Raw genomic sequence first — 22447 nt, forward strand, 5'->3', positions numbered from 1 at the left:
CTTGGGCGGGACGTGGCGTAGGCCTTGTTGTTGTGCTGTAGATTTTTTGAAGTTACTCGATCAGATCTAGGGGAAATCCCCAAGGTGGAGTAAGTTTCTGCGAAGGAAAGTTTGACATCCACCTCAATGCAGCCGTACGGCTACAAAGGGAAGCTGTACAGCTTTCTCAGAAACTTCACAGTTGAAGAAATATCCTGGACAAGGACGAATTTTTATTCAATTGCGAAGTTTCTGAGAAAGCTGTACAGCTTTTTTTGTAGCCGTACAGCTGCATTGAGGTGGATGTCAAACTTTTCTTCGCGTACTTTGTAGTATTAGCATTCTACCTCGGAGCCCAAATACACCTGTTTTAGAGAACGCAGTTTATTAGTTAAGAGCGGAGTCACGTGATAAGAACTGTTCATGCACCTATGTGATGGCAACGCCGCAATGGCGACTAGTCGTCAAATCCCCGAAAACTTTGAATAAGAAGAAAACCAGCGAAAAAAGAGGAGACAGCAAACATGTGACAACAGTCGCGGTTCTCGACCCTTCTGCAATACGCTTATAAAATTCGCCACATTTTTGAGCAATCTTGAAGTACGCAGTACTTCAACTTTGAACTTTGACATAACCTTCAGTACTTCAGTTGAACTTTGACATAACCATGTCGAGCTTGTCCAAGGCATTGTCCCCACAATTATGCGCATACGTGACCAATCAGACAATAATCACACGCCACCACGGACGATATAACGTCACAGCATATACCTGTCCGCAACGCGAAGCGCCACGTTAATTTCGACCTTCCGTCGATTGCTACTGATCGTTTCTTTTTTAAATTTTATTTCCATGCATTGCCCATATATTCTCCGCACTAAAAAGAAAAAGAAAGAAAACGACATCTGGGAGGTAATGGCTTCCGGGGTCTGTCAAATGATGAAAGTCTTTTGTACGAAAGGACAACAACAGAAGTATTACTTGCCCACGGCCCGGAAGTTGCGTGAATCCCAGTGCGCTACTTCCGGGAAACCTTGACATTTAACAAATAGCAAGCATTGTCGCTCCATCTGCGCTTTTATACAAAAGCGTAATAAACAAAACTGTTATGCCGGTCCAAATCGGTCACGGTCACAAGGCCGCCCTCGTTCACGCGTTGCGACCGTGTCGTTGGCAGATGTCGAACTCGTCATTCCTGAAGCCGTAATCGCGGCAAAGGAGGATAGTTGTGTACAGTTGAACCTCTCCTTAGAGCAGTCGTCACGACCCGCGAAATATTTCGGTACATCAGGAACTTCGTACAATCACGAAAGCGCATCTTGGGCAACTGTGTATGTGTGTGAGGGAGGGGGGGCATTCAATGTGATCGTTAATCTGGCAAATTCTTAAAATTTGGAAAGCATTACGTATACGGGCAACAGCGAAGAAATACGAATTACTCCGTTCATTCGGCAAATTCGTAGCACCGCGCTCTCCTACATTACAGGTTCAAACTTTTGCCGTGTTCCACAGCTCGCGCCCTCTACCGGAACCTCTTGTTACTATCGAACTTAAAAAACAGCCACGAGGTTGTTTTTTTTTTTTTTTTTTTTTCACGGCGTATTTTTTTTTTTTTTTTTTTGCTATCATAAAAAGCAAGCAGCAATGTATGTTTGATTAAAATACCGATGCAAATATCACTTATGTAACGATGCCTTGCCGCAAATATGCCTAATGTTTTCCTTTTGCTAAGCAAGGTTGACAAGTATAAAAATTGCCACCATATTTTGTAGTTTGGAATAGCTTTGCCTACATGGGGATCTCGTACAATCATTCTTTGACCTTGCTGCATGTGTGCTTGACGCTCGCTCCCCTCTTTGCTAGGCAAATCGCCCTCCATATCGCTGCGACCGCGTTACCACGCCTCGTCCCATGAAAGCCTGGACCAAGATTCGCTGTTAAAAAAAATAGCGCAGCTTGCGCTAGTGATGCAAGGCTGGAGAAACAGCAGAGCTGGCGGCCCCTCTCCCTTCGTCGGAGACCCGGTTGTGTTGCACCTCACATGGACTCCCGAACTTGACGCTGAAAGTTCTCTATGACTGACAGGACCAGAACGTTTGGTCCGCAGTCTTTCACGTCTCTCCCAAAGTGGACCGCGTTAGCACGCGCTATAAACGGAGGCAACCGGCTTCGCGAACTCCGCGTCCGTGCACGCCACATAGGACGTGTCAGCTTGGTCGTGGCTCATATTGAGTGGAAGAGGCTGGGGTTTGAGAATTTAAAAAGACATTTAATTCACTGAGAAAAACTGGGATTACCTACAGTCAAACCCGGCTATAACGAACCCGGATAGAGCGAATTATGCTATATATCGAACAAAAATATTTCAGTTACAGAAATACATGGGGAAAATATTCCTTATAACGAAGTTCACATCCGATATATCGAACTCTGCGCGCCTAGAATGGCTGCCGAAATGCATGGTCTCGAAGCGGCGATTGAGATGTGGATTGGCCACGACCACGGAGCAAGAGCCGCGACTGAGACATTGCGCCTCGCACGGAGTGACGTGATGCCCGACACTTTCCGTAACTGTTTCCGACGCACGGGACTCACGATGGAACCCGCAAATTCCGCGAGTCCGGACCACGACAGCAGCATCGGTGAACTGTGGGGAAGAGCTCGCAAGCGTTCCCGATGATGTCGAGAGCGAAAGCCGTCCGACGCTTACAATGAAGCGCTTTCGGCAGTCGATGTGCTCCGCCAATGCTTTTTTAGATTTTGGAGGACGCGGTCTCGAACTGGTACAAACAATGTTTCGTGTAGAGAATGATATGCTAGTTGAAGCCGCCAAAATGAAAGTGAAAACAAAAATCACCGCTTTTTTGCAAAGTAGGCAGCTAAGCCGGAAAGTAGCTTTATTATTTGCAATAAATGGATTATTTTGTGTATGGTAATGGCTAATTTACTGTGTTCGTTTCTGCATGCGCAGATGGCGGAGTTGGAGGGGGGGGGGGGGGGTCCCGCGGATTGCGAACTCGTGAAATAGGTTCGTTATAAGCGGGATCAGCTATATCGAACTATTGGATATATCGAACTAATCGCAGTGCATATTGCAGTTCGCTATAAACGGGTTTGACTGTATATGGTACGAAGATGGAGGAGCACTCAAGGAAAACGTCTGACGCGCTGCTCGGGACTCCCTTGGGCGAACAGCACCCACACGTGAGAGTGAAGACTCTAACATAAAGACTCGCGTTGCGTCTGGCGTCGCCTCATGTTCTCGGGCATAACACGCCCGAGTCAGGGGCGCGTTCGTTCTCTTGAGGATCTCGGGTCCTCGCGGCGCGGCCGGGGCAGTAAATTGCGTTTTTCTGCGCGTCTTGGGGCGGCAGCTTCGGTGGTGTCGAGTGGCTAAGCGCCCCGTGGCCGACCGTTTTCGTTTCTCGGCGGGGAGAATTCTTCGAATCGTCGGAGCCAGCCGACAGACGCAAACGCACGTGAACGGGCGAGGAGAAGATCACGCGAGAGAGATCACGCAACGAACGCTGGGCAGAGTGTTGGCGAAGGTCCCGGTGGACGACGCCGGGCGCTCCTCAAGAGACACACGCTCACGTGCACTCAGCATTTTTTTTTTTTTTTTGCGAGCTCGTAACGCAGCGCGGCGCAAGGCTGGACGACGCCGGGCGCTCCTCACAAGGTGCGCGCTTTTTTTTAAGCTTGTCTTAAAAAAAAAGCTTAAACAAGCCTGTTTAAGCTTGTTTAAGCTTTTTCTTTTGTTTAATCCTGTTTAAGGCTACGCTCAACCGCTGCGCGCGTTCTCAACCCGCAGCCAAGCTCCTCGGGCACAACCTCAGCCGTCGCGCTCGTCCGACAGGTAATTTTCCCGAGCCTCGAAGCGGCCCGCCCGCGCAGTTATACATAAAAGGTTCGCTCGCAATGACAAAGAGCCGACGGCCAGGCAACGGGAACGTGCAGCGCGAACACGGCCGAGATGGCCGTACACACACATACATACGCGCGAGGTCTCCAGAAACAAAAGAAAAAGGGGAGAAAAAAAGCTAGAGAGGCGAGAAAAGCGCGAGGTCGTGTTGGGAGAGGCGCGCGAGAAAGAAGAGCGAGCGGCGATAACAGCTGTAGCGCTTTTATGAGTCACTCGCTGAATGGCGAGCGCGGCGGAGGCCGGTGGTAAATACCTGGCATTTCTCGGCCGCTTTTCCGCCCGTGTTTTTCTGCACGCGAGGGAGTCGAGAGTCTCTCCTGGACGACAGCGGAGACCGGAACGCGAGCTGGCCGTCAGTTATGCTTATTACGAGAACGCAAGCACATCCGGATGGTTTACAATGCTGCGCTTGTAGTCTCGGTCGTAGAGACATTATTGAGGTTGGAATATTCCATTTCGCTGAATATATAGACATATTTTTCGCTATTTATCTGCAAGATATTACGACAGGAATATCTCCAGAATGTCTCAGTAGATATTCACAGGATATTTTGAAGACATTTTTGCCAGTTGAAATATTGCCCCGAAAATTTGGAATATTTTCGGAATTTCCAGGAATAACTTAACAGGATATCTCGGTAAGATTATCTGGGAATTCTGACATGTTATCGGTCGAAATATACAGGACATTTACAAGATAGTATTCAGGTTGCAATATTTCCAGGTAAATTAGAAATATCTCCACAATACCTAAGAATACATTCGGTAGACATCTACAGGACATTTCGCTAAGAATAGCACAAGCATGTCAACAAACACTTTCGTTATAAATCAGCTAGACAATTGGGGGATGGTATCTCAGTAGCAACATTTGCTGGTAAGCAAAGAATAACTCTCCTGAATACCCAGAAATATCGTCGGTAGACACAGAAAGGACATTTTGGTAGGACCGAACCAATATGTTCGGTAGAACTTGATAATTCTGCAGGAACATGTCTCCGGAGATATTCCACTAGGAGAAACTCGTACTAAAATCACTTTACCACTAGTACTCTCATATTCATACTTGCCCGGATAAATATCCCAACGTTCCTACCAATGCACATACCCCCATCACACCAGAGCATGTATTTTTGCCCCGAAAAACTGGTTAACTAACTAACCAGGAGACACAAAACCTCGTCTACCACCGCTGTTTTGCCGCTTGGGCCAGTGCTCTTTGTATGAACTCAAAAAGTGCCCAACCACTAAACAACAACAACAAAAAAAAACTTTCAGACAAGAAAATAAAGAAAAAGAAATGCATGCCCTAACCTTTTCGCTAATAACGGAGGTCAAAAGCGTCATTACTAGTTAAAAACAAAATGAATGTTTAAAGAAACCTCCTCGGCCCCTTTGTCGGAGTGAAATATCATTGTCCTGTATGCCGACTGTCGTATCGGTCACTGCAGGGCGCTGATTATTCGTCGGCGATTCTGGCGGGGTCGCGTATTATTCAAAATGACTCCGGCCTTTCTGACAAGTCGCGTCAGGGCACGCGTTGGCACGCAGCGGATCACTAAATACAGCGTTCGTTGAACTGCCAGAGGACTCTGAACTATGCGAGACCGAGTTAGACGCAGGGTAGCATCCCGCAGCTACAAGTGGCACGGCGTACTTACGTACGGTGAAATCCAAGCCACACACACACACACACACACACACACACACACACACACACACACACATATATATATATATATATATATATATATATATATATATATATATATATATATATATATATATATATATATATATATATATATATATATAAATAAGGGTTGGCAGTAAAGAAAACATCGGAAAGCAAAGGGGAGGTTGTGTTGGGTCATAGAAAGCGATAAAGAATTTTTTTAGTCGAAAAGAAAGTGGTGAAAAAATGCCCGCCGGGTGGGATCCGAATATATATATATATATATATATTCGTTGAAGCAACAAGAAAGAAGGGAAGCGGTCAAGAACGTCAAGGAAAGCAAAGGGGAAGAAATTCATCCGTTTTTCGAGTTTAAGTAGGTTAATTTTTTCAATGAAATAAAGTGGAGGAAGACATGCTTTCCGGGTGGGACCCGCACCCACGACTTTCAGAATACCAGTCTGATGCCATACCACCTCGGAAACCCGGGAGTGTGCACTCCACTCGAATTTCTTGGGTATTTGTGATAAGGTATAAATAGTTTCTTACGCTTTGGCATGGTAGCCAGCGTCACTCCGACAACTCGGAGTGAAGGGGACCTTTTTTTCAATCCTCAGACAGTGACTCGAGCAGTCTACGTCGTCGTTGGGAGTGGTCTCTGAAAGGCCAGGGGCTCAGATTGGAGGCCAATGCCATACGGAACCTGTTTGTTACAAGGAGGTTACTTCACTGTCTACGAAGTTTCCTATTGGCTAAAAATTACATATATATATTTCTTTGCTATCGCTCTTCAATTTCGCAGACAATAGTTCCCGTCCCCGTACTCCACACACCTTTCCCCAGCGGTTACGCCATGTACTAACATTGGATTTCTGCTGGGCCACATATGTATGTATGTATGCATGTATGTAATGTATGTATGTAGATATGTATGTATGTTCGTATGTGTGTATGTATGCATGCATGCATGTATGTATGTATGTATGTAAGTGTGCATGTATGTATATATGTACGTATGTATGAATGTAAGTATGTATGGATGTATGTATGCATGCATGCATGCATGTACGTATGTATGTATGTACATGTATGTACATGTATGTATGTATGTATGTAGTATGTATGCACGTATGTATGTATGAATGTATGTATGTACGTACGCATAAATCTTGTCAATAACACAGCAGGAGAGCACGCAAAACAATCCTGATAAGATCGAAAAAACGTCACAAGAAGCCGCCGTCCACAATACCCTAGTAGTCCTCTGAACTCTAAGACAAAAACGAAAAAAAAAAACAACTTTCTCACACCACTCTATACGACCACCAATACAGCACCGCATTTCATCCCACGCGCCACTGATTGCGCTGGCTTTTTTGTTTGTAAGCACGTCAGCCGCCCACACCAACGACTGCCAAACTCTGGAGGGGGCTAAATGCGAAACAGCGAAATTGGCAGCGGCTATCTGCATTATACACTTTCGTTCTCAGGATCGATCCCGCCCGAAGTACGACACGGAGCAGGCCTGCTAGCTTTCCCCGGCGTTAATCTCTCTCTGCGGCGGAATCTGTAACAAAAGCGTCACGGGTTTCGTCAACGCCGCAACGAAAACTCGGGAATGCACACACAGCGTTCGCCAACGCACTCTTGTGTACTACACGCTTGTCTGGCGCCGCGGGCGTTTGATTTATCGCCGCGAAAACAATGGCGTATTCGTCCACCTCCCGGTTGGGGCCTCCGTGTCGAGGACTCGGCGAAAGAGATAGAGAGATAGAGACAGAGCTTTGGGCTCTGCCGCGGAATCCCGAACACAACAGGCGAGTCATCCGTGTGGGAATGCACCTACCTCCCTGATGGATCGCGTAAGTAACCCGAGCTCGTCCTCCCGATAGAAACTCTTCCATTAGGATGTTGCGTCGTATCTTCTTTCCTGTGTACGTGGTTTACGCATTCGCGAGCCGACGACTTCATAGCGCTCACGGGTGCCGGCGGAAATGCAGCCAACGACACGATGTATATATATATATATATATATATATTGTATGAGTTAAAAGTTGAAAAGTTGCACACGGTAAGAACAACAACGACGTTTACTCCCGTATCGGCAAGGGCATTGACTTCATCAGAATAAGGGTACAGAAGTCATGCGATCTAAATCTGTACCCTTACTCCGATGAAGGGAAGTCCCTTGCCGATGCGTAAGCAAACGTCCTTGTTCTTACAGTGTGTCCAACTTTTCACTCACACTATCCTACTCTAGTATATATCTATAAATTTTAAAATTACTGACAGATATTGCCAACCACGATACAAGTTGGGCGAAGTTGTTGGGCGAAAGTTGGGCGAAACACTTGTTGATTAAACATTTTCTTCCGCAGTCATCGAACATGGGATCTACTTGCAGCGCACCGACAGTTGCTTCTCTGCACGACAACGACGTTCAAATGTCACAGCGAGTGACGTAAACACCTCTCAGTGGCGCCACCTCGACGACACATTGATTTAATTGCCACATTATCATTTGCGCTAGCCTACATTTTTGCTTAGCGTTTAGATTAGCGTTCCTATACACAGTCGGATTTGCGCAACGTAAAGGGATTCGTGATGAAGACTCAATGAGTTATCACATTTCATGGACTCACTTTATAAGCAAAATAAACATACGAGCATTAGAAGTTGGAGGCCAAACACGTCTAGAATGCATTCTAACTGAAATTGGGATTCGTGAATTTGTCCGCGACATGTCTTGTAGCGGTCAGATAATAGATTCTTCGCCACAAAATAACACAATGGTAGGGCTAGTTCCCTTGGGTGGGAGACTTCGTGGTGTGTTATTACACCAAGACCGCCCGTATGAGTTCTCGATCGGTCCCTGAACAACTACAAAATCTGGTGGGGCTACCGGCCGCCGCTGTATACCCAGGTCTGGAGTCCTGTACGGCCAATATTTTAAATACTATCACCGATTACTACTCAGGCGTTTTTATTCGATAGGCAGGTTCAACGCTCCCTGGGACACGAACAGCCCTTCTTGACCAGAAAAGAACGCAGCGACCCTGGTGGAACATTCTTGAGGAACTTCATAATAAGTTCCAGAGGGCTATGGCCTTCAGGAAACGAAAAAAAAAAAGATGACGACGACCCCAGGATGGATTAAAGACGTTGAGAACTTGACGGAGTTTTCCTCCCCATCCTTCTCCTCCACCACCACCTACCATCATCATCATCATCATCATAATCATCCTATTCATGTACTTTGCAGGTTCCACAGTTCCTGGACAGAATGAAATGCAACGGCAGAGGTCTGTGCCCTGCGGTAAGCCACCAACAGATGAAAATGAAGGTGGCTTAGGATCAGATAGCAAACTGGCCTGCCATATCACCTCTAGTCGTAGAATCTGTCGCGAGCAGTATGGTCGGCTGCTAAGCAACTCACGCGCAAGTCCCGGACGTGTAAAAAAGAGACGCATCTCCTTTTCGCTGCATGACGCAACGATGAGGTCACCTGCTGGCCCCGTACACTGACAGCTCTATCGACTCTCCACGTGAAGGAAGCACGCCGACGGACGACGTGTCCCACTGGCCAATCGAGGTTGTTTTCGTTGTGACTTGTCAAACGCGCGGGAACGCGAGGAATCCGCGCTCGATACGGTGCTGAATGACCTCCGGGCCGCGTGCGCTCTTTCTGCTTTTGCCGGAGTCTCCCGGCGGCGGGTGACGTCACGGGTGACGTCATCGCCGCGCTGACTCGCGGAATGGGAGCCTGGAAGGCGGTGGAGGAGGAAGCGTAAACAAAACGAGCGGAAGGGCAGAACTAGGGGGAAAAAACATCTGCTGAGCTGTCTGCCGGGCGCAACGGGCACGCAACTGTCTGAGCACACGCATCAGTGTGGACCTGCGTTGCTGTTGAAGAATGCGGGTGCATGACGTCACGAGGGCGCGTACCTTTTTGCACACTGCGACACACGCGAACACGCTTACTGAAAGACGAAAGGAATCCGCGCCATGTAGCTACAGGGCGCAACCCACAGCTGTCAATTGAAAAATAGAGGTCAGCGCTTTGTTTTGGTTTTTTGTTGGGCGATGTGTAGAGCGAAAAGGGGCCTCGACGGGATTGAAATAAGTGACAACAAAAGCAGAGGCCAACGTTTTCTTTATTTTTTTTTTTTTGCGATGTGTAGACAGTATGGGGCCTCGACGAAATTGAAATAAACGAACACGCGTCCATCGACAAAAACTCGGACAAATGTGAGAAGCGTGCAGCGTTTTCTCGTCATTGTTACTGACCGTAAAACGGGGCGCGTGACGTCACGTAGGCGAACACATTTTGCATGGACCTTTTGTCACAGGGGGACACATGCGAACACGCTCACTGGGAAACGAGCGGAATTTGCGCACTGCGCCAGGGGCAGTGCAGGACTCGACCTGCCGCTGTCAGTTAAACGACAGGGGTCAGCAATTTTTCTTCCTTTTTTTCACAATGTATAGACGGCGCGGGGCCTCGCGAGGAGATTGAAATAAACGACATTGACTCATCAACACAAACTCGGGCAAATATGAGAAGCGTGCAGCATTTTGCTTCCAGTAGTTAGGTTACTGACTCTACAGCGGAGAACTTTTGGTGTGGAGCGCGGTTCAAAACTCGCTCCGCGAAAGCAGTCGTCGTACAATAATAGTAAAGGCAAATGCGATAAACCCGTGCCTTTGGGAAAGTAGTTTCGGGCCGCGACATTATTTCCCCGGGAAGTCGTCCAATGGCTAGGTCGTGCTGCGGCTAAGCTGCTCGTTGCGCATTAAAATTGTTTGCTCCAAAAGTCGCAGCTTCAGTCAGTCGGGGGAAACGTAAAAGCATTTCTTTTACACAACAAGTGCGAATGTCTTGTCAACTCGTGAGATGTGTGTAGGTGTCATGTCGCTCACAAACACCCTCTCGACAAAAAAAAAAAAAAAGGCATTGCCGCACAATGCAACCCCAACTGTAAGACAAACACCTCCACGAAGCTAAAATTACGGGATAAAGAAAAAAAATCGCAGCCACTTTCATAACAGAAAGATTGATTAAAGCGCGAAGCTTTCTTATGCAAACTCAGTCAAATCAAAGTCCGAAATACACGCTCCCAAAGTATAAAAACGAGGCCTGCTCAACGAACCCAAAGAACTGCTGAGCGACACGAATACGCTGATAGCGAAAAAAATAGGCGTCAGCTACTTAAAGTAGCACAAGGGACCCAGGTTCTATTCCGACTACGGGAAGAGTTTTTTTTTTTTCTTCCGCCATCATTATCATGAGCCCTCGCATTGCGTAAAGTTGGCTTCTCTTAACTGGTTTTGGCGTAACAACAACGCCACCAGAAAGACAGAAAGCTCCACTTTAAAATAAAAGGACAAACATTTAAGTTCGAAGCTGCGCACACTGTACGCGCACGCTACGAGGTTCGGTCAGCACATCTGATGTTCACCGGCGTGAATACTTCCCCGCAGTGCACCTGTTGCGTGCAGTGAAAGCGCCGGACTGAGTCACGAAAGTTCCACGAACCTTCATGCAGACGCCGGAATTCGCTCGTTATTTCCCCTCCAGATAATTATTTCGCTTATCATGATTAATATTTTTTTTTTCATCGCTGATTTGTCATAGCAGTGACCGGGCGCAACCCCATTTCGCGCGCGAAAACGTCAGTAAACTCATGTTAAGCCCCGCTCGAAAGGAGCGCGGAAATTTGATGGTATAGAATCGGATATTTGCGTTATGCGGACGCTTCTTGCAATGTGCATGTCACACGAGATCAAAACTAAGCATGTTATATACGTGAACATGCGGGATTGACGCAGTGGTGGCGCATTGGGCTTCTACAGCGCAGCCCCGGGTTCAAATTGTTGTTCGCTACAACCAAGACGAAGTGTTGCTCGTCTTAGCCATGAAACCCATTATAACATCTGCTCTGCCTCAACATACACAGTGCAAAAAAAGAAACAACCGCTTAAGGCGAATTTCCACTACTACGAACGAATGTCGCGGTCCCTTTGAGTTGGTCCTAACGGGAGCTTATTTTATTCGAAATGAAACCAGGTTAAATGACGAAACAGCCGAATAACTCTAAATGTTACTCGCATTTTCGCTCAGCTCAGCCGATCTGCACGCGGACACCCAACTTTTTTTTTTCCTTCTTCAAATCTTGTTTTACGCATACCGTTACCAGCGATCGTACATCAAACACCCGCCAGGAGAAGAAGAAGGCTCCCAGAAGAGAGAATGCGCCTTATTCCGACTTGGCCCACTAAGTGGCCGACGACAGCCGCAACAGCAGAAAATCGCGAAGCGCGAAACGTAGCACGCGCCTCGGAAAAAGAGACGCGAAATCCACGCATTCCTGCGGCGTTCCGTAGACGAGGCAGGCGCCTCGCTCGCCGACGACGCCTGACACCGCATAGAATCCGAGAGGAAGAAGGCGAGGAGGCTAACGCCGAACACCGGCGGCGCGGTTTTCCTGGCCCGTCGACGGGGAATACAAAGTCCTCCGGTTGTATAAGAACGAACCCGGGGGTCGACGTCGTTTGGCCGCTATCTCGGATGCTATTTCTCGCCCCCTCTCTAGAGACGCGTCGACGACGGCTAGCCGCCGCCGGCGGCGGCGGATTTTTGTACCTTGTCTGCGGGTGCGAAGGGACACGCTCGGCGGGGTCGCTATCTTCCGAGCTACTCGGTGGATAAGTTCGGCCAGCGAGCGCCGTATTTGGGCTTACTTTTCGTAGACTGCGGCTTGAACTTCGCGGAACGCGAAGGGAGAAAAAAGAAAACGGCATCAAAACTGGTGCGGAAAGCGAGGTTCGGTTGTCGACTGAACGTAAACTGCGGCTGCCTGCACAACAAACGCGTTCTCAGTTCGAAGAACAACGGTTTAGGTTACCCTCTGAAACCATACTCTATACGCTTTCCTGCGGCAACGTCTTTGACCTCGTAGTGCGTGAAGATCTGTGGTCCGGAGCCGTCGAAGGAATTACGGTTCACCGCAAGGATTCCAGGCAGCAAACGAAATGTTGCGAAACGGGATTCTGTATCTGCTCTCCGGTCTTACAAATGCCAGTGTTTACAAGACGCGTTAAAATGTTGACATTCGTCAACGGAGTTTTTCTGCAAGCGCAGAATCGCGGCGGAACACAAGATGCCAGGTCACGTAGCAGTAAATAAAAACTATTCTGAAAGTTATCGGCACGACTAACGCCTTCGGTAATCCGCGAAGGAGAAGATTTATACGACGCTTAATCGGCGCTGTTGCGTTAGTCGCTTGATAATAATTTGTCAGGGATTTGACCGTGGCATTAGGACCCTCAGTTTCCTTGCGCCAAGGATTGAAGTTCCCGTGATGCTAATGAGAAGTATCCTCGGTGAATACTCCGGGAGCAAACTCTTTTAAAGGGTGCCTCTATATGAAATCCATGAGCTACTCGGCTCGTTTAATTGATGAACCTTCTTTTTCGGAGTATGCCCTCGTGCGGTTTATATCCTTTCTTCATAGTTTCGTGGTTCCCAAAAGCAAGTAGAATCGCATTCAATCAATATTCCTACTTCTAATTTTGTCCTCTCTGTTGAAAAGTTCCACCAGGCAGCGATCGTAAGTTCGCTCCGAGTGTATCTTATTCCGGAAGCATATTACTTTTACGGTCGTGTTTCACCGGCTACCGGTAAATTATAACAATGGAAGCACTGACAGCTGAAAGGTGTCGGCAGCCGATAAAAGCAGCTGGTGACTTTTTTTTTTTTTTCTCGGCTAATGTCAATTACTCGCGCGATACGGATAAAGATAAAACGTCATTGTTTTTCATGTGTTGAATCTGTTGCTGCCCGAACACGAACGGGCGGGTAACTCTTACCTCTGCCTACATAAAAGCAGAAAAATAGAGGAACGAACGCTTACAACACCGTTGCCACAAACTAACCGATTACACAGTATGTATGCAATTGGCAGCTTCAACAGAGGTTGTTTCGGTTGCTCAGTCTTGTAAGTCGGTTTACATAGCGCTGTAGGGGTAGAGGCACACCCCGTGTTTTACTTTATCTGTTTTCTGGAGCGCATTACACCATCAACTGTGCTGTTCGGCTACTGTAGAGCGATATCGATATCACTTATTGAGTGCCTTAACACGCATTTCATAACTACGCGGACGACTGATACGTCGCGAGTATCACAACTTCCGAGTTCTATACATGCCTACACAGCGATTCAAACGCAGCAACGCGCAAAACACCCTGCATTTAGGACCGCTCCTTCCAATTCGAAATCCCGAACTGTTCGTTAGAGCGACCGGGTAGTATTCCGCGCACCAAAAGTTGAACGGCTGTGGTTTCGCGCGCTCAGTATACGTTATCCGGGGAGCGCGCATCGGCACGCCGAAGCAGCAGCGCCAAGAGGGCGACCCGTGTGACCAGAATAAACCCGATGACCATCGCAGCGCGCGGCAAGAAGCAAAAACAAATCTCCCCCCGCGCCGCCGGGCCCCCGCTCACCGTGACAGGTGCCCTCCTCGAGGGGCTCGGCGATCCTGCCTACGGCGACGTCGGCGAGGCACTCCAGGGGCGCCTTGCACACTCCCCGCCGCCGGCTCCCGCCGCAAGGCAGGCCCGGCGAGTTGCGCACGCACTCGCGGCAGCATCCGCACTGATCGACCACCAGCTCGTCCAAGCACTTCGCTCCGTCGTCGTCTTCGCTTCCCGTCTTCTTGCCGTCGGAGGCGAGCAGCGCCCAGCACCACTTCTTGGTGTCGCACTGGTCGTCCGGCGGGCACGACGCCGCGGCGGCCGTCGACGACTCGAGCTCGCCCGAAGAGGCGTCGTCACCGAGCGTCGAGGCCGCCGTGAAGACAGCGCGCGACGACGCGATGACCAACAGGGGAAGCAACAGCAGGTGCGTCGACAGACTCAGCTGTACGCGGAGACGCGCGGCCACACGCATGGTTGTTGTTGTCGTTCCGGCGGCGGCGCAAATTGAGAGATTCGAACGCGCTGGCGCGTTCGATTAGCACACACCACACACGCACTCAGTCGGGTGGGAAAGCTCCGTTGCGGCACTTGGCTGGGACGACACACAGCATCGGGGACGCGGCGGCTCCCCTCCGCGCTCACGCACCGGGCACCGGACAGTAAACACCGCAGCGCACTGCCGGGTCAAATTCGTGTCCGACGCACCGCAGCGAAAAACACAAACAGGGCCACTCTAGCAGCAGCGCTACTGGCAGCGCTGTCCGCGCGTCTCGTCGGCCCCTTCCAGGTGTACGGGCCGAGATCGTCCTACTGGCGACGCACGTCGTCGGTTATTCCGCGTCGGCGGGACCGCGCCTGGCGGGTGCCTCTCTCTGCGGCCGATCTGCGTAGTCCGTGCTCTACCGTGGCTAATAACAGGCACGGCGGTGGGCGACGACTACACCTCTCGACGACGTCAAATAGCAACAGCTGAGACCGCAGGCCGTTGTTGGCAAGCGCCGCTCCATGCACACGTCTCGCGAGCGCCGCGCAGACGACTTCGATAGCAGACGACGGCGCGCTCTCCAAGTACGCGCGCGCGAAGCCGCGTGGGGGCACTGCGGGAGGAACGAGCTCGTGCGACTACCTTGCGCAGTCGCTTGTGTGTGATGCGGGGAGCGGACTCGGAGAAGAGCGGCCGTTCGGCCGGGATCCCAGAGGTGGCGCCACGGTCCCGCAAAAGTGGTCAAAGAGAGGAGAACCGAGAAGCTCCTCTCGCACCTCCGTCCACCTGTTTGTGTTTGATTTCGGGCACGGCGGCGCCTCTGCTGGTTGATGTTTGAGTTGCCTCCACGGAGGAGGGAGCGCGGGAAGAGAAATTCGCTTTGCTCTTGTGTTTTGCTTTTGGCTTTTCCGGAGCTTGTCTGGCCGCTCGTCGAGCGCATCTTTCAATCTCCCCAAGAGCACGAGTAATAAAATGTACGTACCTCGCCTCCATCGCAAATACGCTCTCCGTTTTTCTACCGTCCCTGCTCCTACCCCCCCCCCCCCCCCCCCCTCCCTTCCCGCCTCTACAAAGTTTCGGGTTCCGAACTCCTGCCGTGAACGAGCTTTTATTGACATTCCCACGCGTTGTGAACATCGCTGCGGCTTAGGAGACGGCGAGCACCCGGCAGGCTTTCCCGGGACGTTTGGGTATCTAGTTCTGCGCCCACCGTTGCCTCGTCCTTACGTTTTTGCTTGTCTTACTGCGTTTTTTTGCCTGATCTCTTCTGCATTGAATTTAGTTGTGTCCTGCGTACATTTCTTTCTTTCCTTCTTTTTTTGGCCGGTGGCTCAGAAGTTTTGTTTGTTCGAAAATCTGCCTTGAAGTTGCCAGCCCGAGAGAGAATTGCGGGCGGTGAGAATCGGGCGAGGACGACACAGACCTTCGTGCGGGCAGAAGAAAGGCTTGTCAAAAGCCTAGCTCTGATAAGCGTTTACTGCAGCCGAGATTTCACAAGAATTTGGAACAAAAGTAACAAAGAAAGAGCCTAGCGACAATCGTCCCTCTGCCTTTCAGTGCGCAGGACGGCGTCAGCGCCCAACGTGGATTTTTCACCGAGGTAAGCGGAGTCTTTGCGAGCAAAGGAATGTAGTAACAGCACACGAAACAACAAGGTAGAAACGTCCTGGTCGGGTATCGGTGCTGGAGGTAGTCGCAGCGCTGAGCAAGTGGAAGACAGATATCAACGTGCTTTCTACGCATAAGCCGCACACTCCCTGCAGTTTCACCCTTGTCGGCGAGCCAAGATACCCGCGATAATGAATGAATGTATTTTGAAGGCAGTTTCGCCGAAAGAGGAGAAGATAAAGAATAGATGTGTGTTTGGAAAGCCTACTTTCTCTTGAGCCCATTTATCGCTCTCTCTCTCTCTCTCTCGGCGCCATTTTATTGCCCTTATCGCTTTCCTTCACCAAAAAGCACTTGTCGCTTTCCTTCTCACTTCTGCTTACATTTTTACGCTGCGGTTTCTCTTCTTTTCTTCTTCTTCAACAGCGCTCTAACTTTGTTTTCTCCGACGAGTTCACCGGTGGAGACACGAAGCACACCTCCGAAGGCGATACCCGCGAAACGGCGACTCTTTCTTTCTCCTCGAGCACGCAACAGCAAGCCGAGTTCGCATGTGTGTGTGTGCTGACCGCTCGGTCTTCTCGATGTCGTCGACGTGTGCTTCGGCCTTAGCGACGCGCGCGCTGTGCGGACCTTATCACCGCCGACTCCCGGGAGCAGATTCCCACGTGAGCGTTCGATCTTGCTCGGGTTCGCTTTTCCACGAGTTAGCTGTCGTCGCTGTGCACGGCTGGGTTGGCTCCGCGTCGTTTAGCACATGTGCCTCGTGGAGCGGAAATGTCGGTGAGAAGAACTTGTTGCTGCTGGGCGAGTCGTTGGTGGATATTTAGGGTGTCCATATTCCTGGAGGTTTAAAAAGGGACGCACCAGCAAGGGGGGTGGAGCACACAAAAGATTGAGATTAGAAGAAGTATTTTAATGCGAGAACTGCTGTTATTTAAAAAGTTACATTTTGGTATAAGCCCTCACTCAGGCCGAGGGAACAGTTTCACTCAAAGTTCAATGACGTTCATTCATCTCGAAAGTCCCGCTTAGGGTTCTTGGCTGGTGTATTTTGCCGACTATTTAATTTTTTAAAGCACGACTTTATCCCACATGATTCGGCTATAAATTTCGCCGCACCTGTACAGACGGCAAGCCGCACAAGTAACGTTGCACGCAGTGTTCACAGCCGGTTGATGTCCACGTCCAGCTCACAGTGGAAAAAAAGCGCTTTACTTGAGCCGTGGTTCTGGACGCGAGAAATCTCAGTACAGCGTACATCCGCTGTTATTCTCTATTTGAAGGCTTGCACCCATTTTGACATTTTGCTTTTTTGAATGACGTTGCCAGCTGACTGAATCAGGCTGTCCACACTAAGTAATTAGCTTTTTTTGACGCCATGCTGCATTTTACCCCGCAGTGATTATCCATTCGAAGTTGGAATCCCAAGAAGTCGGACAGATCTTTGTTACAACTCATTCGTGCTCACAACAATTTGAAAGTAGAACCACTCTTCTCGCTTCCATCGCGTCAGCTACCGATCCGGCTGGCCTCAGGACGACCGCACACCCTTCCGAATATTGCTCCGTTTGATGTTTTCACCACTCGTCTCTGTAACACATTGCCTTGAGAGTAAATAAATAAATTAATAAATAAATAAAAAAAGAAACGTGAGATTGAACGTTTCGTTCATTATAAATGTGTTTTGAGCCACATCTCTGCACCTGAACACACGTTGTTCATTTGCCCACAGCTTAAATTTGTGGAGTAACCAAACGAAAAGGCCATAATTTATACACCTTCAGCTAAAGCTTGTTTTTATTTCGACGTGGGAATGAGTGAAAACAATTAATAAACGTGATCTAAATCAAATCAGCAATGAGTGGAACACTTATGACATTTTCAGCACATGACGTTTTTTGGTTCTCAGTAGTCACAGCCTCGGCTCCTCAGATCGCAGCCGGGCTGGAGAGGCGCGTGCGCCTGTCCGGCCGTAATGTAAGCACGGCCAGACTCGACTCACCTCCTTCCGCGCTCCCCTTACGCCCTTCGAAATACCAGCTCGGCGCATGGGATTTTTCTGACGCGTAGTTGGGGGGCAGACTGCACGAGGGCAGCACCACCTCATAAGGCAGCTTGAGCGTCGACAAAATAACCAGTGAGCTTTCGCGGTGGCATTTCCGCATGAAACGGGGCAGTTGGTGCAATTGATATGGCCCACATTTTTTTTTTGTATTCTGGTGTATAAACGATATATACGCAAGGCAGTTGTTTACGCAATAAGATCAGAACAAAAGTTGTTCGCGTGTATACTATATTTGCTTGCAACATCCCTGACTTGAGGCGCACCGTGACACATAGTTTTATTTTACGTCCAGCTTTTACAATTTTGGGAAAGAAGCATATCCCGTATGACTATACCTGAATAAAAAAGAAACACACTCCACAAGAACTGCTTAATGTAGACGTGTAAAACGCAAGAAATTACACCAAGCACGAGGGTGGACGACAGGGACAAGCGCGATTTCCAACTAGCATTTATTCGTAGCTCAGGGATGCGGGTTCGATTCCCGGCCACGACGGCTGCTTTTCTGATGGAGGCGAAAAGCGAAAACACCCGTGTGTTTGAGATTTCGGCGGGCGTTTAAGATACCCAGGAGGTCAAAATTAATCCGGAGCTTTCCAGTGCGGTGCGCCTAATCGCCTGTGTAGCGTCGGTGCATTTAACCCCATAATCAATCAGTGAGCATTTATTCATAAAAACGGTCATATATTAGACAATAAATGCGCACCTACGCGGAAAATTAGATTCCGCAGCGTATATAACCATCTGTCAGGCGACAAAGTGGCAAGATGTGTTGACACAGCTCGTGTTCCCAAGTACAGATAACAAGTAGGCAACAACCGACAACTGCGTGACACCCGGTACCACACACACAAAAAAAAAAAAAAAAAAAAAAACAAGGCAGAGAAAGCAGGGTATGGCCGTTTGGAATTATTTAGGGGCAAGATACGCAATTTATTTGGCCGATAAACCCAATGACGGCATACTTATATATACGCGAGTGTGATCAAGGCGAGCCATCTAAAACGTCCCAATGGTTTCTCTTGTGAGCTGGTTGTTCTGCTTTGCTATCTCCACAGTCTCAGTAAACAGAGGGTATTCGAATTTTGGGCAATGTGCACTGAGTTACAGTGTGCGCATTCTTCACGTCCCGCAGGTGCTCGCGCAAGCACACGTTCAGCCATCGCGATGTATGCCCTACGTATTTGCGACCGCATGGTAGGTCTACGATGCAATACAAACTTTCCCAGATGCATGTCCACCCTAATCTGCACAATACAGTCCATCAGACAACTAAGTATGAAACACCAGTCCTTAAAAATTAAACAGGGTAGAAAAATACAAAGGCAGACTAGTTGTCTAGTTTGCTGCAACTATAATTATCCCATCTGTCTTTTACAGATTCAAAAAAATATATATTCCTTGTGAGCTGTGTTCCTACCCCACTGTGCGAGTTTTTCCGGTTGATTTCTGGGAAAAATCGGTTAGGCCTGGATATTTATATATAGCTTGGCAATCCTCTTTGACAAATCGTAAATCCGATTGTTGAGTGGATAGCAGTTTAACGATGAGGCTTCAACTGAACAAATAATGCTAGCTTGTTTGAAGGCAACAGCACTACCATAATGCGCTCACTATCAGAATGTAGCGATTTTAGGTCCTTGAATTGAACTTGCAGAACACGAAGCCATTTCTTCACAATGCGGGCGATCTTCAGGACGTCTTTCATGGTGCCACCATTAGTTTTCGCCGCAATGAGTGCTGGCCAACGTTATTAGATGCTGGCAGTACAACAATGCATATAAATCGGAGGATGTGCAGCCATGCACTTTCCGCGTCCCAAATTGTCACTCATGTGGCTGTAACCGGCGTTGCGGCGCACACACTGCGCCTGTGAACGCGCTTGGCGGCGGCGCAGCAACAGTGGGCTAGCAGCGCCACCCCCAACTTGTGGCGGCAGGCAGAAAGACGCCCCAATGAGGAGGCCGTAAAGCGAGCGTGGGAGGTGGAGAGTCGAGTCCGGCCGTGATGTAAGGAGCGTGTTTCGACTATGCGTCGCTAGAGGGATCCACTTTCCCATGCAAAGCGTGATGCATATGCAGCGAGATGTAAGCTAGATTTTTCGCAAATCACATATTAAATGTTGTCCGATCTGAATGAATCTGCGCGAAAAGCATCGTCTAGTTTCGTTTCAAGACTGACGTGTAGGATGTGTGGGAATGGTTCTGAGCTTTCCGACAGATTTAGGCGCATTCATTAACGAGAAAACCGCGTTTAGAAAGCAGTGTTTCCCTCCTCTATCCTTCCCTCCTATGCTGGGATATTCACCGGAGCGGCCTCAATGTGAATCAGCGTCGTTTGGTGTTTGTTGTTCTTGAACACGCTTATTTCACGTTTCTTATCCCAGTCTAAGGCCGTTCTGAAAAAACGAAAAAAAAAAACGATGAACATAAATATACAAACAAAGTAAAGGTTCTGTAGTTCGATCACTGGCTTCGCCCGTGGCAGGCTGTAGTCCTGGCAGTGTGTCCGAGCCGGGAACTGGAGGCAGGAGCTTCTTCGTCACCCAGAAACTGGATTAAGCGACGCCAAAGCCCGTTGGTGACCGCTGCAGCTGTATATATACCTGGGTGCGGTATCGTAGAGCTTTGAAGGGAATTCGGCCTTATTCCTCTCTGGAGTGAGGCCAGTGCCGGAGCTTTGGTCGCCGCCTACAACGGGAGAGGTGGCTTCTGACAGCTTGCAGCCTGTTAAGTAAGAGAATCAGAGAGTCGCGCAGAGATTGTGTTCTCGGCGGGGCTCCTCACCAGATACAACATACATTTGCGGACAACCCGAACCACGGGGAAATGTTACACAAGCAACAGTCGAGCAGCGGCTAGAGACATTATATGGGACTGTCCCCAGGCACCGAGACGTCCCCAAATACGTCTTGGGCACAATGGGAACATGGACAGCAGGCTATTCCGAAGATTGTGTCGACACCTGCAGGGAAACCCAGAAAGCTGCAAAAAAATTCTGGACCACTTTTGTCACTTTCATGGGTGACCATGTAAAACCGTTCCACGGGCCTCTCTTTTCCCCTGCCCAGTTCCTAGTCTTCACATTTTAAACACGATAGCCTATTTTGGGCTACTTCAACGAAGAATTTTTTGCCTGTCTGTCTGTCTGTCTGTCTTGAAAGGATAAATTTATTATAAAAATATCCTGGTATCAATGATACAACGTAACAACCAGAAACAATTAAACAAGTGCAGAGCTTGCTACAGAACTAATAGAGCGCGAAGGCTGCCAGTTACAGACACTTACAGAAACACATAAACAGCTTCAACTTGATTGTAGACAAAAGATTAACATACAAACAATTTAGAGTTGCCTACAACCAAAAGATCAACGTGCGAGGCAAACAATGATACAGAAACATTCGCTTCAAGAATGCAGCAATATACAGAACAGGGTTGGTTTTACGTCACACGGGTACTACCGCACTAACACACAATTCTAACACAAAAATCAATTGTTACAACGAAAATCTCTAAGGACACAGGTCTGGAAAACTGGCATGAATAATAACCCTTTTGTTCAAAACATCAATAAACCGGGTAGACCCATGTCGCAGAAACTCTTCCTCACCCAAAAGGGCTAACTCGCCTTTCAAAAAGGTCACGAGGTGTTGCCTGAAAAAGGAAAGCAAGGGCCACTGCATACGTATACTATAGCCTGCGATTCTGTGCTACGGCCCTGCAGCGATTACGCCATAGTATATAATCGCCAATTACAACGAATAGTTTACCTAGGGGAGTGCCAGGGCACTGTTCTCTTAGTTGATACCGTGCAAGCCCCAAACTTGCAGTGGCACGGTGTATGATGCGCCAAAAGCAACGCGCAACAGTGCAGCTTGAGAAAGTGTGAGCCGTGGATTCTGGTTGACCGCAGTTAGGACAGGAAGAGTTCTGTGTTACTCCCCAGAGAAATAATCTGTCTTTTGTGGGAAGAATTCACCACGCTTTTTGCCACTGGATGTTTTTGGCGTCCTCTGGCAGCCTACCTTAAGTCAGCCGTAACCAGGGGAAGCTGGTGGATCCACACGTCTGCCCGACCTCGCAGTAACTATGTTTTCACACAGCCTGGCAGGTTGTTCATTCCCAAAATCGAGTTCAGCATCCAGTGCACGAATTTCCTTAGCTAAAGTAATGACGATCGTGAACAGACTTGACGGGATAGCTGCACGGGGGTGCAGGTTTCTGGCCATAGTT

General features: G+C 48.8%; 1 protein-coding gene across 4 annotated transcripts in view; it reads right to left on the reverse strand.

Moving 5' to 3' along the window:
- Positions 1–15204, reverse strand: part of LOC144149558 (cysteine-rich motor neuron 1 protein-like) — a 241271-nt gene extending 226067 nt beyond the window's left edge. For 2 of the 4 annotated variants that reach the window (XM_077681194.1, XM_077681192.1), the window contains exon 1: positions 14080–15203. In XM_077681194.1, coding sequence (XP_077537320.1) covers positions 14080–14524 — 445 coding nt within the window. In that variant the 5' untranslated portion in view covers positions 14525–15203. Of the gene's footprint in view, positions 1–14079 lie in introns of all 4 variants that reach the window. The other 2 variants (XM_077681195.1, XM_077681193.1) reach the window with 2 other exon arrangements.
- Positions 15205–22447: the final 7243 nt, after the last annotated feature.

This window comes from Haemaphysalis longicornis, unplaced genomic scaffold (genome assembly GCF_048455015.1).
Source record: "Haemaphysalis longicornis isolate Haplotype H1 unplaced genomic scaffold, Haemaphysalis longicornis Haplotype H1 scaffold_8, whole genome shotgun sequence".
NCBI lineage: Eukaryota > Metazoa > Arthropoda > Arachnida > Ixodida > Ixodidae > Haemaphysalis > Haemaphysalis longicornis.